This window comes from Perca fluviatilis, chromosome 2 (assembly GCF_010015445.1).
Source record: "Perca fluviatilis chromosome 2, GENO_Pfluv_1.0, whole genome shotgun sequence".
NCBI lineage: Eukaryota > Metazoa > Chordata > Actinopteri > Perciformes > Percidae > Perca > Perca fluviatilis.
In genome coordinates this window covers 31664765-31681558 of record NC_053113.1, presented here as the reverse complement: position 1 = coordinate 31681558, position 16794 = coordinate 31664765, and the positions used below count along the sequence as shown (strand labels likewise).

The window sequence follows — 16794 nt, the reverse complement described above, 5'->3', positions numbered from 1 at the left end:
TGATAGAAATAAATAACAAAAGATGTCGATGAAGCCGTTTATGTGACCGCATCAATCCGTATTTCAGTTTTATTGCATGGGGTTTTTCTGTAGCAGCCTGGTGTCATTTGCACGTGCTTTAATCAAGGTAAACTCAGTGGACAACTGCTGTGCTCCAATCAGAGGCTGCAGATTTATCAACACATCTGTCCTGCTGCCTTCAGGTGGTTGCAGGGATTTCACGAACTGCACTTGCTTTTAGGCAAATTTGTGATTTTGGGCTAGATAAATACAATTTATTTGGCTCGACTAGACCTTTGACATACCATACTTGGCATGGTTTTGTGGACCAAGCAGTGCACGCTGTTTTCCTGTGCAATGAGGGATGGTTATGGACATTTTCGACACAACTTGTGTGTCTTGCCTAATTAGATTCCATTGTAGTGATGTCGCCGTTTTCCCAGAACAATTATTTTTTGTACAGTGTTTTCATAACCAGTAGAAATGATGGCCAAAACTAGTAAAATGAGACCAAAGTTGTAATAAAGCAGAATTATCCTTAAAGGCCGACCTGACCAAACTATTTTTGTCATTCATGGGTTTCAGGGGCCCATTCGGCCTCTCGGACCCCTGCATTCCTTCTCTTGCGCTTAGCAAATGAGACCTTATGATACTAATCTGCCGATTAGCATCGGTAAAAACGGTTTTGCGCCGTAATCCAATTGGGGGCCGCAGAGCTGAGCAGCATTTGGTGGCATGTGGAGAGTTTGTACCAGTTCGAGAGAATTTCTTCTGATGTCAGAGAAACTGCCCAACACAGGGTTCTTTGAGAGGAGGGGGAGCGCTGGAGATCAAGGATAGAGAAGCACACTTACGTACGTTCGCACACACGCATGCACACAGTGACTGCCATTAAACAGCAGAGAACAATAATTTCAAGTGAGGCAGATATTGAAGCACATTGACATAACAAAGCTACAGAGCTACATCGATACAGGTCCCGAAACAAGTGTGTGTGTGTGTGTGTGTGTGTGTGTGTGTGTGTGTGTGTGTGTGTGTGTGTGTGTGTGTGTGTGTGTGTGTGTGTGTGTGTGTGTGTGTGTGTGTGTGTGTGTGTGTGTGTGTGTGTGTGTGTGTGTGTGTGTGTGTGTGTGTGTGTGTGTCTTCTTGGGAAGACCGCAGACAATGGGCTCAGTGTGATGGTTAACAGGGTGGGTTGGGTTGGTCTGGGGCACAGTGTGCAGTGTGGCCCAGACACATGGTGAGGTGTGTGTGTGTGTGTGTCTGCATTCAGGGGATGCTCAGTTATGAGGGGAAATGGGCAAAACCACAGTCTTACATCAGTAGATAAACACATGACATCAATATTGAAGACTGGTCAGTGGACGAAGCAACTGGAAAAGTAATGTCTCCATCAGTTAGGCCTTTAGATGTCAACATGGGGTTGAACATTCACCATAATGACTTTAATTCTGTTATGTACTAATCACAATTCCTTTACATACAACATAAGAATAATTAATGAACTCAATTAATACTATTAATACTTCAAGCACAGCTTATAGGCTACTCTCAGCCCTGTTTCATGCCGTGAGCCCTTTTCCTGCAGCTCTCCTTCTCCCCTCTTTGTCGCTCAGGCAATTCATATGCAGAACAGCCAATAGGAACTCTCTCTCTCTCTCTCTCTCTCTCTCTCTCTCTCTCTCTCTCTCTCTCTCTCTCTCTCTCTCTGAAATGACCTGATTGGACAAAGTCTCTCGTCATGGCCTAGATTATCTAAGGCCTAGATGCAGAGCCAAGAGGAATTGCTAAGAGTTAGATGAGACAATTGACACGACTCATATTTTGTCCATTAAATATCAAGCCAGAACCAGAAGATGCATGGCTTATCTTAGCACAAGGACTAAAAACGCGGAGAAGCATTTAGCCTGGCTAATGGTGGATTTACAATTACAATTTTCAGGAATTTGAAGTGACCGCAACTCAGCTCCATAAATGTAACCACACGTTTTTCATATGACTGAGTTCAGTGTATAGCCTCCAGCACTTTCAATTAGGATCTAAAGCCATGCCACACATAAGAAAGAGCAGATAAGTACAAAGAGGGAGAGAAAGAATGCATGTAGAGAGAAGAGGGGAACAGGCATAAAGAAAAAGGGGATGACTCAGAGTGCAGCAATGTGCCTATTGTGGTGTTTGTGTGTCCATGGAGAAAGTTCTCCTCGTGGCCACGCCTTTGTGGTTTAATCTCGTTAAGGTAGATTTGTTAATCCATCAAGTAGTAGATGATTATTAACCTTGGCAGTAAAGGGATGAAGGGCAGAGCGAATCAGTGAGGTGGTGTGCCGAAAAAAGTATCTTTTATATCTGGAATAAAGTTTCGTAATATGTAACTGTAGCAGGATGTCACCACAGGCCTCTGAAGCACCTGTGTTTTCATAAGTCTTTCTCAGTTTCTATAATTATAACTAATTTGATTATTGTTGTTGGTTCCTTTAGATCTGAAGGCACCATTACCAATACAGGGAATTTTTCTGATGTGATATGACTCAAAACAGAGGCAGATGCTTGGGAGACTGGATCATCACAGTATAATTCCTGAGCAGTCATGCAGAGAAGTTAGGCTGCCCTGCTTTCCTCCTATTTCAACATGATTGTCACTGTTTATAAAAACATTAATTTCTGTCAGTTCTGCGGAGACAATTTATTAATTAAGGTACATGTAGGCTAACAACTGACCAAGCTAGTCTGTAATATTCACTCTATCCAGTTTATGGCCCTGAAGGAGTACTGACTTTAGTTCTTTGCTTCTAAGTATGTTGTTTGCAAATATGTGCTTTTAGCAGTTGCACTTTACACAGACAAAAATGTAAGATACATGTTTTTCTGCTCAACAACAGTGATAGAGTTGGTGAACTGATGTGATGGAAATAAGTTATGATAATTCTTTTATATCCTGTATTGCTCCAGCAACAAAACAGCTAAACACACAGTAGACCTAAATATGCCAAATTAAAATGACCAAATGTAACTACAGTATGTGCCATAACATAACATTGCACATTGCAAGGCAGTAATGGAGTTCTTGTATTGTGTCTAGTTGTAACTTCTTCACCATTTCTTAAACCGTAGCTTATAGAAACATATGGATTTTCACTTTCTTTTTAGCAACTAACTGAAGATTTATACAATATTTGGATTTCAACACACCTAATATCACTTCAGAAAATATGCCTTTACACACTTTTCTTTTTTTTTAATGACTTGGGCTGTATCCCTCATAACTTCCTGTCGATTCTCTAACTTTCTTGGCTTAATAAGTTTGTTTCCAACCATCCTTATACCCTTCTTCACTCGTCACCCAGACTTGCCGTCTCTTCTCTTATGAAGGCCTGTTTTCTGTCTTTCCCTCTTGCCATGAATCAGTGACTTGTTCATCGCAATGAGTGGATTGAATCCAAGGTTCCTATCGGCTTACCTGCTCAGAATCAAGCCAAGGAAAGACAGAGAGGTGGAGGAGGATGGATGGGGGCTGATGGAGACAGGAGCTTCTAGCAACAAAGGCTGGTTCAGAATAGCAGTGCGTGTCTCCTTTATCCCCAGACCCCTCTCTCATGCCTGGTCACGGCTCTCATGTTACCTCCCCGTCCTCCTTGATGCCTGGAGCAGAATGAGACGCTTTGTCCCTGTGCTCCTGCTTGAGACTAAGCCTCTTCCACTTTCTGGCTATGTGCACGCACGCACGCACGCACGCACGCACGCACGCACACGCACGCACGCACACTTTTTCAACCACTGTACGAGGCTCTTTAAGCCTGTCTTTTCTATGAACTTTGTCCATTTCTAACAACTGTATGATTGATTGTCTTTTCACTGTCATGTACTCTGATCTGAAATTGATCTACCTGCTCTCATAGCATAAATAACATTTCACCATCCCGCCATTTCTTTTCCATTTGAAAACTTATCTGACTACTTATTTTTATGCATACTGGACTCAAAGGTTCTTTGTGTTATTCAGAAAACATGCTGTGTGTGTGTCTGTGTGTCTGTGTCTGTGTCTGTCTGTCTGTCTGTCTCTCTGTCTCTCTGTCTGTAAATGTGTATTAAACCCAGGTTGTTAGTATTTCTTTGGGTCATGCGCTTGATTTTTTTATTTTTCACTGTGAAATTACGAGGTATGAATGTTTGTGTGTGTGTGAGTGGTGATGCATTTGTGTATGCATGTTTATAAATACACTGTTACATTTTGTGTTGTGTGTACACTCCCAATCTCGCAGGTTTACACGGTTATCTCTGGTATGTAGAAACCAGCAGGTCAGGAATGTAAACCTGATTATATACACACAGAACATCTGAGTCAGGGGAAATGAAAGTCATTGGGCTTTGACAGGCACACCGACCTGCACGCCCAATTTTTATCCTCATCCAATACATAAAACTGCCCTTACCTCCCCAATATATGTCCCATAAGTTTACACTTATGTCCTTCCCCAGCATCAGATTTCAACAGGAAACCTGTTTAATCAAGGAAGAGCTTTTGCATGAGGTGTCTAATGTCTCTTTGCAAAGATCATGATCAGGCTGAATGGATTCTCATTATTTCCATTGATGAACTATATTCTGCTGCACAAGCTCTCAACTAGCTTTGAACCTCTTACCACTTGTGTATGTATTCACACACTTTCTCTCCTGTGTGGTTACGTCTGTGTATTCAGTGTGTGTTTGTGTCTATGTGAGGAGAGTTGACGGTGTTGAACAGAAAGAAACCGTAAGACTCAGATCATCCACCGCTGATGATGATGATGGGGTATTTGTGTTGCAGGCAGCATGACGTTGGAGCATGACGTTATCATGAGAGCATGGGGAACTGCACCATGTCACGCACCTTTTCAGTTGTCCATCAATGTGTACACACTTTCTGTGTTAATTCATCCTCATTGGGTTTTCCAACTTTGTGTAGGCCAAGCCCAGACGTCATGGGTCTTATTTATTTCCTTGTCCTCCTGGCACAGAGCTGTCACTCACTGCTGTGACTTAATGCGTTCTTTGAGTGTTATAAAGACAACACGTTCTTGTGTTTGTTTTCTTAAAGCCAGCATGACTCTACAGGTGACTGAGGGCACAGGGAGGGCATTTTTGTTGTCTGCGCCATCCCTTCGTCAGCGTGTGACCTCACTGGGGTTAAAAATAGAGCGCCGGGGCATCACCACGTTTGTTCCATTGCTAACAGTGTCGGCACAAAGGGAAAAATTCCTGCGTTGCTCCAAGTTGTGAGAGCTAATGAGGGCAGAGCGTTGACGTCTTTAAATGAATGTTGCCACGGCAACCCCTCATTAAACACTTCATCACTTTCAGAAAAGGTGGGGTAGCTCTTTCTGTGTCCCGTGCTTGACATGTTAACAAGGTTGGAGGTAGTTATGACACACACACACACACACACACACACACACACACACACACACACACACACACACACACACACACACACACACACACACACACACACACACACACACACACAGTACAGGTGCATCACAACCCTCCAGCATGATCCTAGAGAATGTGAGTGTGAACACAAGGAGGCTGTATGCTTTGTTACATAGTAAAACGTAGATGTTTAAACAATGTCTGTTGTTTGGAGGGATGCAGCGTGTTTCCTCTTGACTATAAAATGTCTGGATCAGGTTCCTGTTGTGATAGCCAGCTTCTGTTGCAGAAACACATCAGCGTGGAGGACCATGTAGGGCTATAGAGGTCACACTGTTTACAGAGCTGAGTCACACACCGCACGTTTTGTATTTTATCCATGCAGATTCTCAGTTCATCATGCATTGTCATCATTGGAGTTTGGCCTGATCTGTAACATAGCCTACTCCACTATGTATACATAAATCCAGCTCCTGTCATTCTGTATCATCTCAGTCCCCTAGGTGTTCTTCAATACACTATTAAAAAAAATGAAGCAACAACTGCAAAGAACAGTTTCAAGTTTCATAACTTTAGTTCTTTATACATTCAATGCTGACCATGTCATGGGACGTCTTTAACTGGTTGGATGGCTCTTAAACCTAGTTAATAGTTGATATTGCAGTTTTTTGTTCTTCTTTGTATTCTCATCACTCAGCAGGGTATCCCTATGACAGTCTCCTGATCTCCCATATCTTCATGTCTTGTGTTCTGAATGACACGTTCATGCGCACATCCGCCCCTCCCGAAGCCAGTCAGGGAGGCAAGTCGTGTGCATATCGGCATATCATCCGCTGGAATTTAAAGGGGTGATAGAATGCAAAACTGATTTTACCTTGTCATAGTTGAATAATGACAGTTTAGTGGGTAACTAGGACATACATAGAACCTCTAAATCCCACTGACATCCCACTGATTTGAAACTGCCTCTGAAAACGGGCAAATCTCAACAAGCCCCATAGTTGACGTCACCTATTGCGGCTCCTCCTCATTTGGCTCTAGTCTCTGTGTTTGTCACGCCCCAACATTTGCATAGGCTACATAGGCAACTGACCTGAGATCAGTTATTCTTCTGAATCTAGGTCGTGCAGATCTCAGAAATTGTATACATTGTTCATCTGCTATTTTACCATTAAATTCACTTCTGAGACTTTTTTATGCGAGAAATCAACTATGTAGAGGTCAAATATGGGCCGTTTTACAAAAATGTATGTCTAATTGCAAATTTTGTCCGACTGTGTCGGAGTTCAGAAGCCGGTGCTGCCTGGGTTGTTGCCTCGCCGCCTGGCCTGCCTTTCTTCACAGACCCCGGCCTGCTGTGAGGTAGATGGAGCTCAGTCACGGCTGGCAACCCACAGCACTCCATACCTGTGCAAAGTCACCGTTTTGGGCTAATGGACTACGAAACGCCGCTGCTCTGACAGAGCTCCAGGGCCAGCAACTCCCCTCTTCCTGCTAGCTAAATGCCCGGTGTATGTGAGTGAAAGCGCGGTCAGCGAGCTTGTTACGCCAGCAATCTGTTACCACAGGTTCCAGTTACTCTTTTAATGTGTGTAATTATAATGTGTTGAGTTATTTATACAAACGATTGGGGAAATAAACGCCGCTTGTCCGTGAGTCTCATTAATAGAGCCTGCGGCTGGACGGAGCTCTATCAATGAGAGCTAGAGCCTCCTCTTAGAATTCCTCTGGAATTCACAAAAATTAATTAACTTGAAATCGGACACTGTTGTTAGCTTTAAAAGACATTTAGGTAGATGTTGTATATGTGGCGTGACAAAATTCAAACTGTAAATATACTCGAATTACGCCGAAATTGAAGCTAACTATCCGTGATTTGTAGCTACATACAGCTAGGATTGAAGGGACAGTCGCAGCTAACGAAACCCTTACAGTTCACAAATATTCATTAACTTGAAATCGGACACCGTTGTTAGCTTTATAAGACATTTAGTTAGATGTTGTATAAGTGGCGTGACGAAATTCAAACTGTAAATATACTTGAATTATGACCAAAAATTAAGCTAACTAGCCGCAATCTTGTACACATAGGATTGAAGGGACAGTCGCAGCTAACGAAACCCTTACAGTTCACAAATATTCATTAACTTGAAATCGGACACCGTTGTTAGCTTTATAAGACATTTAGTTAGATGTTGTATAAGTGGCGTGACGAAATTCAAACTGTAAATATACTCGAATTACGACCAAAAATGAAGCTAACTATCCGTGATTTGTAGCTACACATAGATAGGATTGAAGGGACAGTCGCAGCTAACGAAACACTTAGTCTTCACAAATATTCATTAATTTGAAATCGGACACCGTTTGCTTTATAAGACATTTAGTTAGATGTTGTATAAGTGGCGTGACATGTGTGTAACATGTGGTAAGAGATTGCTGGTGTAACAAGCTCGCTGACCGCGCTCTCACTCTCACACACGGGCCATTTAGCTAGCAGGAAGAGAGGAGTTGCAGGCCTTGGAGCTCTGTGAGGGCAGCGGCGTTTGGTAGCTAGTCCATTAGCCTAAACGGTGACTTTGCGCGGGTATGAGGTGCTGTGGGCTGCCAGCCGTGCTGGAGCTCAATCGAGCTCACAGCAGGCCGGGGTCTGTGGAGGAAGTCAGGCCGGGCGGCGAGGCAACAACACAGGCAGCACCGGCCGCTCAACTCTGACACACAGTTTTACCAAATTTGCAATTAGCCATCCATTTTCGTGGATCGGCCCATATTTGAGCTTTATATAGTTGATTTCTCGCATAAAAAAGTCTTAGAAGTGAATTTGGTAACGAAACATTGCAGTGTCTGGAATATGAGAATATGTGATAGAATGTATTGTGTATTGGGGATTCGCTCAACCAATCAGCATGCGTCTCTAATGCGTGTGTATGGCGATTCGCTCAACCAATCAGCGCGCGTCTCTACGTGTGTGTACGGGGATAAGGCTCAACCAAGCAGCGCGCAGCTCATCTAAATATTCATGACCATACCATATTTGGAAGAAAAGCTCTTGTTACAAATAGGGCCAAAACACAGGGATGCATAAGGGCCAATAAAATATCAACCAGGCCATTTTCAGCCCATCTAATTACATACCCCATTAGGAGACTATAAGGAACAGTGTGAAATACCCTATATAATCATTCTAACACCCGTTTAAAAACTCAGCGCGAGTAAAGCAGCGTTTGGTGAGCAAAAAAAGGCAAAACCAACTCAGTTGTCTGGGAACAGCTAACGTTAGCTAACCCTGTGGTCCCTCTGCCTCCCCCCCACCCCGCTGTACTTACTGTTTAAACCTTTTTCCAGCTTAGTGGGGATGCATAGGCATACTGCTCAAAAACAACATGAAAAAACATAGTAATGTTCTCTCAGCATTTAGTTTTGTTGTTAAACTGTATGTAAATGAGCAGGGACGTTAAATCACCTGTTTCACGTAACGTTACTGCTCTAAGGTACTGTCTATGTGCTGGATTTTTCCATAAGGTTAGCTAGCAAATAAGCCCACTGACTGTGACATTATTGTTGATATTTTGGCACAATGTTTCGTAATGACAGTAGTAGTGGTCATAGTGAGTGAACATGTGATGTGAGATGCACATAGTGTTATGTCTGTGGAACTGTTCATTAGCTGTGTAACGTTATGTGTGATATCTGTAAAGCTGAACCGACTCACAGTAGTAAAACAGATTTTATTCTGATCCAAAGATCTCTTTCTGTGAGATAAAGGACACTAACAGATTATACCCTGGAAACTATCCATTATATCCAAATGTTAATGAGTAATCTGTTAAATAATCCTGATTTCAATATTGACCAAAGTAATTGTGATTATTATTATTTTTTTCATAATCGAGCAGCCCTAGTGTGTGTGTGTGTGTGTGTGTAGGCATGTTACTTAACACCTTTGAAGAGCTATAAACCACTTTCTTAAGGTTTCAGTTTCCTGTGTTGTGGAGGTAACAGTAATACTTGTAGCATTGCTAGTGATGACAACTCTACAAAAACATTTACTTATGCCACTGGCACTACTTCTACCTACTAAATAAATAACTAAAAACAATGCTGTATATGGTGTGTAGAATGGTACTGAGAACAATATAGCAGTGAAGGCTCCTGGCCCAAGGCAGTAAGACAAGTCCTTTCTTTGTTAGGTCATGGACATTGAGTAGTTTACCTTTATGTGGGGGAAAACATGTCGATGTGTTGATGTCAAAGAAACCACCAGCAACCCCCACTAATAACTTACAGATCAGTTGGTAGAGTATAAGTTATATCCCAAGTATCATGCTCCCTGTGTGAATTCACAACGTTACAGGTTGTACAAGTTGCTTTTATTTGAGCCATTTTGCTTCCTTACAAGAAGTAAAACTATAGGAGAAATTACCTCTGTAAGGTTGCCTAAATACCCTTTTTATAAGAATAATTCCATCAGTTGTTCAACTAAATACAGGCCTGATCTTTACTTTGTTGATGAGTAGCTACTTACATTTGCTGCATGTCTATAAACTGATCCACCTTTGGTTAGATAGCACTGAGGCTGTTGCATCAATCTGATTATGAGTGAGTGTGTGTGCCTGAGTGTGCGTGCTTGTGTGTTTTGTGCGGCTTGGTGGTCAAAGGTGGCTCATGCTGAGCTGCTGGAGGGGAAGTGATGGGGAGGATGAAAAGCAGAAGCAAGCGGCTTTCTCAGCACAACATAAAAGTCTTTGTTCTTCAGACATGCAGCGTCTTTATATATAAAGAGGGTCTATATTTGGAAGCCGTGCTCCACAGCCGTTTGACAGGCCCTCAAGGTCTAAGTGACTCGACCGACTCAACTGGACAGCGGTTCTGGTGCTTGTGTTTTAAGCATCAGCGCTTGTGTAAGGTGATGCTAACCTGTTGCTGAAGCATTGAGAAAAACCCTGCATGGCCCTCCTGCTGTTCCTTTCCTTGCATGTCCTTTCAGTTACATTTCTTAAGTTTTGTCTCACTTGTCCTTGAGTAATTCATTTACTTCTCAGAGCACTTAATCATTACAAGATGATCTAATGCTTCTAAAATGTGCATGCTTTGCAACTTTGTCTGCACTTGCTGCCCTTCATGCAAACGATCTCAACAGCTGCTTACCTCTGTTTTTGTGAACTGCATCATATGACCAGAGGTGGTAAACAAACCAACAGAATATGAGCACAGAGGATAGGAAATGACAGCCAGCACTGTGGCATCATGTGTGTGTCTGCGTGTTTGAATACAATGTTTTTGAGCTCAGATTTCACTCACAAAAGCCTTGTTCCATGACATCACGCTGATATGATACGATGAACAATGTTTTTGTGTGTGTAGTGTACACACCGAGTGAGTGCAACTGTCACTTTTTGTTGCTGTGGGTCTCCGTGTGCTGTTGCTACCGTCAATAACGTCAATATGTTCAACATTTATCCAGATTACTCAATCTAGTCATTATTAAAAACACACGCTCACACAAAAGGATCTAAACACAAAATAATTGATATTAAAAAAAAAAAAAAAAAAAACTTCCTGTTAACACCATCAGTCCCAGTGTACCACCCACTGTTTAAATGAGGATTGCACATGAAACGATTGGCTATCTTAGAATCCAAGCAACGTGTGCATCAAAGTTCGGTTGTGTCCTATTTTCCTTAATGGGGGAAGAGTATGTAGATATAATGCAGTCGTAAAACCAAAAATGTACCAAAAAAATTATTAGTTTGATTATTGTTCTGTAATAAGCTCCTTCATTGTCCTAATAACAATGTAAATTATAAATCTAAACTCTACATACTGTACAGTAGACCTATATAAAATCCATAAAATAATATACATTTATGAAATAAATCTTTAAAAAAACATAAATCTTGACTGCAACTATTGTAACTACTGTGCAATAAATCCAGGGCAGCCACTAATTATTTTTTATTATCAGTTAATGTGGCAATAAGTTTAAATAAAATGTCAAAAAATTGTGAAAAATACTCATCACAATTTCCTACAGCCCAAAGTGATCTCAATGAATTGTTTTGGCCAGGCAGTCCAGAACCCAAAAACGTTCATCTGAGAAGCTGAAAACCGTCTAATTTTAGGCGTTTTTGCTTGAAAAATGACTGAAACAATTAATTAAACTTTAAAAAGGCACACACAGTAAATAAAAGAAGAACAAAAACACAGTTTATGGATCGGAACTGAAATAGTTGAGTACGACAAACGAATGGAAGTAAAGAATCTTTGAAATCGTCTTTCTCTCGTTGTACTGTGTACATTTCCTGATTCCTTTGCTTTATGCTCAGTCTGATCCGATGGAAAATCATTTCATCGCATCCTGAACAGAACACAGCATCCAGCCTTTGAAGAAAGGTTAGTTAAGTCTTTGGCGAGGACAAGCACCACTGGCTGAGCTTAACATTACATCAGCTTGCATGAGAGGGAGTGGACCACATTGAGGGCAATGTTAAATGACAGAATGCTTTTCTTTATGCATCCTTTTCTCCTTTTGTATGTTGTTTCTTTTCATAGAGGCTCACAAAACATACACTGTATTAGTAAATGTAAGATTCTACTCTTTGATAAGGAAAACTGGACAGCCCAGAATAATAGTGGGGAGAGGTTGATAAACAAGGCACTGAGGGGGAAATTAAGAGTGATGGGAGAATAAGAGGGAGTGGTTGGGGTAAAGAAAACAGTAGTCCATAATTCATTTCACTCTTAATGGCTTCACTGGCCCGAAGAGCTGCAGGAATAGTGCAGGCAATGCAGGGCAACCTGATCCCTGGTAACCGAAAGAAACCGGCTAGAGACTCAGCCCTGTCTCCAGGCAAACCACACTACACTATACTACAGTATGATACTACTGCCAGCTCTTTGTCTGCAGACTTTACACACATGCACACACACAATCGCTTGCAACAATAGCTCCTTCCCTCACAGCCAGATATACAGTGTACACAAAAAAAAATATATAGAGAGGTGATTATTTAATTACAAGACAACTAATGTCATTTTTCACCATGTTGACATACAGACAGCAGTAATGTTCATCTTTTGTGCTCTTCCCACCCTGCACTTTCACTGAGAACTGGGACGGGGAACCAAGAAAAGCAGAAAATGGTAATTTTGTCTGAGGTAACCATGGTTTTGGGGAGTTGGGATATTGTGCTTTTTCAGTCGAGCTGTAAAGACTTGTGGTCTGCACAGACGTGGCAACTGCAGTTGCGGTCGGTACATTGTGCATGTTTTGGACAGAAGGCGCAGGATAATATGACTTGCCTTGTTTCTTGAGTTGCTCAGGAAAATAAGTGAGCAGTAACACTGTGGGGTTAATAGCAGAGAGGCTGGCATCAAACAGCGGCGTGGGGCTTACAAATGACTTGGGAGTCTCCTCTGATCTGGGCTCTGTGGGTGTTTTGTAATTACAAGTGGCAGCAGTTGGTCTTATTTGTGGCAATCCCAGGTACTGATGCATGCAGTTATTACATGATTCACTCCTGTCAGAGTCCTTGGTTTGGTCTGGGTATAGTTTGGAGCCTCTTCTTATAAGTATCTGCATCGTCTAATTGACCCAAAGCCAGAAACATTTATGTGGACGTCTATTCGGGGTAAAATGGTCTGTTCAACAAAACAAAAAACATATTTTCTCTTCTACCACTAGTGGTATCTAGACATGCAGATAGTTTTGGTATTATCTGGCCATCTCTGCCTCCACCCCTGTAAAATGGAAAGGATTGGAATTTGTGATGCTCACAGCATTGAAAAATTTCAAAATTCAACAGCAGCCTCTCTTCATAGAAACAGTTTCCCTGTTACTCTACTACTACCAAAGAAATAGACCCTTTTTGAAAACACCGATAGTTGATAGTGTGTTTAATGGATTGCTTAGAGCTGTGGGTAGTCAGAGAGCCCAACTGGAGTCATCGCTTCACTCACATGTCACTCTCTCTCGCCCCTTTAATCATGGCGGTGTACTTAAAGCCATCAGTGCTCTGCTCACTCTTTTCCTGCTGACCTGAAAGCTATTCTGATGTATAGCATTTCAAAAGTCCCACCTCCACCCCATCATCCCCCATAGGCCCTGAGGCTACGTTCCCCAAGGGGAAAGATATTATCATTACTCCCTGCTGAGCTGAGCTTGGTGCTTCTTTGTGGGGTGCGACAGGGTCCGAGCCTATACGTCAAACATTAATGCTTAACATTCACACGCAATCTATTCCACATGAGTTGACTGAATGAAATGAAATCTTTTTTCACCAAGCCGTGGTCAATCTCTACACTCCAGGGCGACCATGAGGCTCTACCCTCCTGTGAAAGATTGGGCACCTCGTCACACCTCGGTCAAGGCTCTCGTTGCCTGGAAAACTATCAAACAAGATACACATATGGTCAAACAGTGAGATCTCCAATGGAGAGACTGTTTAGAAAACCAAACCAAGTGTAAACACACTGAGTCTAGTGTGTGTCCACAGTTGTTGATTGGATCAAGCAAATGTTGGACTAAATTGTAGGTAATATACTGTAATATTTAAAACCCAAGTTGTTGCACGATTAAAGGTGTTATTGACATAAACAGTTACTATCACCAACAAAATATGAGTTTGTCGTATTGAGAAGAAGTACAGATTTAGAAAATTCTGTAAAAAAAAAAAAAGAAAATGGATAAAAGTTTGGGGGTAAATCACTAACAGATTTACTAACAGACTGAACTTAAAATAATTTAAAGAAAATATTTTTGTTCTATTTAATTCTGTCCTCTTCTGCCGTGCGTAATCATGCTTCTGGGTTTTCCTTTGCCATGTGTGTGAATGAACTTTGCATAATAGGTGTGCTAAACAAACGGGTATTGTTTAAGTGGTTGCACTGCATGAATTTACTTTAACATCTCTTTACCTTATTATGTTTTTTTTGTGACCTTGTGTCTGTGATTTGTTCTTTGGCTGTAATGTTTGTTAAACAGGTTATGATCTTCAGCAGATTTTGAAAAAGAAAAGGCACCGGTGTGCTTTTGGTGTCTTGTAGTTGACTGTGAGGTCAGTAGCAGTAGCCTGCTCGCTGGGATGGGGGGCTCACTGTGCAGCTTTGCAGCAGTACAAGCCAGACCTGGATTTCAGATGTGGTGATGTGGAGTCCCTGTTGGGAAACTGAGGGAGGCTTGTGTGCATATGTGTGTATTTAGGAGAAAAGAAGGGAAATGGGGAGAAGAGAGGGTGTGTGTTGCTGTTTGTAAGGAGGGTGTGTCTGTTGGTAAGTAAAGAGGTCTATGTGTGTCATTGTGTGGTTCCAAGGTGGAGACCAGGGTTCCCCTTCCTGTAAGTTGTTAGAGCCATGGCCAGATCTCCACTATGGGGAAAAACAACAACAAGCAAGAAAAAAGGGGAGGTGTGTGTGTGTGTGTGTGTGTGTGTAAAACGTATCTCTCTCTCTCTCTCTCTCTCTCTCTCTCTCTCTCTCTCTCTCTCTCTCTCTCTCTCTCTCTCTCTCTCTCTCTCTCGCTGTTTCCGTGTGTGTGTGTGTGTGTGTGTGTGTGGCAGTGGTGTCCTGTGTGGTGTGGCCACTGAAGTGAACCGGTATTAACTATTCAGGAGAGCAGGGTTTCCCTATGACAGCCTTCTTTGCTCTGTTGATTTCTGAGTGACACTCTCATATCTTTGGAAGAGCTTCATGGAAACGTGTGTGTGTGTGTGTGTGTGTGTGTGTGTGTGTGTGTGTGTGTGTACTTGTATATGACTGACAGGAAGATAGGATAGAGCGTCTCCTTTGTCTTGTTTTCCACATTGACGAAGTTGCTTGATTTGTGGGATTCAGCCAGTGGTTCTTGTATATCGGTGTGGGTGGTTGTGTGTTTGTGTTGGCTGATATATATATTCCAGTGGCTTTATATAGTAGGGTATGATATAATTAGTTGAGGACATACAGTAACAGCATATGCTTGATAACACAAGACATTCTTGTAATATACATGTTGTATAATTGCACATGAACCATGTTTACACTGCACGGTTTCCAAATGTTACAGCAGATATTGTAGCAGGTTTTTGTTAATAAAAAAAACCCAGCAGAGCAGTGACTGTTGAGGATGTTTTGGTGTAGTTTTGAGTATATTATGGAGTAAATATGCATTGCACCTAAAGAAGGACTGATGAGTTGATAGAGTAGATTGTCTATGTGTGGCACAGTTACCAAAGACAAGGTCTAAGGTACTGGTCATTTACTGTAATGCTCTGTCTTTGCATTTTAGTTTAAAGTGATCAATTTTGATATAGCCTTATGTTTTGTATTTTTTTTTCATCGTTTAGATTCATAACAATATTCTCTGTATGAAAAGAACTTATTGAAATGGGGGCTGTTTTTATAAATGTTGCATGTTTTCCACGTCGCTTCAAAACACCAACATGTTTTTCTTTTTATATATTTTGTCATCTTTTATGGGGTCTTAGGAAACATAACCAACAAAAACAACAACAAAACAACAGTATATAGTAGCTGCATGCTATTTTGTACATATTTAGTTAAAACCCTGTGTAGGCTACATTAGCCAATATTTAGGTCTTTAAGAAAAATGTAATATACAAACATTGTGAAATAAATATCATCAAAGAAAATGCCATGTCATAGCCTTGCTTGTTTTCTGCAGTTACAGGTTGGTTCTGATTGAATATCTTCTCGCTCGTGATTTTATTTGAACTGCCGCATTTTCTTTTTCTGTCACTAAGAGAAGCTCAGTGGACTGTTAATTTGACTGGAACATCTGCAACACACACGCACACATAAAGCCCTTTATTGTATTATATGAAATGTAACTACAAGTCTTCCAACAAATCTCTTTCTGAGATTGTTAATCAAAATTTTGCCTTTTCTGCAGTTGATTCTCCTAACCTACATTTCCATTATGCTTTATCTTCTTTAGTTCCCAGAGTGCGGCTTCTATGGCATTTATGACAAGATTTTGCTGTTCAAGCATGACACGACCACCAATAACATCCTTCAACTGGTTAAAGGTGCCAGTGACATTCAGGAGGGAGATCTGGTGGAGGTGGTGCTCTCTGGTAAGTAACCAGCTCTCTTCTTTTCTCTCCTCTTTAAATATGGCTATCTTGTGCCATTAGTGTACAAGATAGCCATATTAAAATCTAAATGACCTTCCTTCTTCTTTCCTCTGCTATCTTCCTTTCATTACTGTTCTTACTCTGCATCACAACTTTTTTAATCAGTCCTTATCTGCTCATTTTACTACAGGAAATATCTTACACTGGCCTAATCTGTTCATTCAATTTTTTAATCTCTAATGCTCCCCTGTCAGGAAGAAAACCCATCAAATTTTCCATGCTGTTTCCATCTCATCCATTCAATCATTCTTTA

At 41.4% G+C, this 16794-nt stretch overlaps 1 protein-coding gene across 2 annotated transcripts in view; it reads left to right on the top strand.

Moving 5' to 3' along the window:
* prkd2 (protein kinase D2) overlaps positions 1-16794 on the top strand; it is a 37672-nt gene that overhangs the window by 8237 nt on the left and 12641 nt on the right. For both annotated transcript variants that reach the window (XM_039826511.1, XM_039826502.1), the window contains one exon: positions 16343-16481. In XM_039826511.1, the coding sequence (XP_039682445.1) occupies positions 16343-16481 (139 nt within the window). The remainder of the gene's footprint in view (positions 1-16342; positions 16482-16794) is intronic.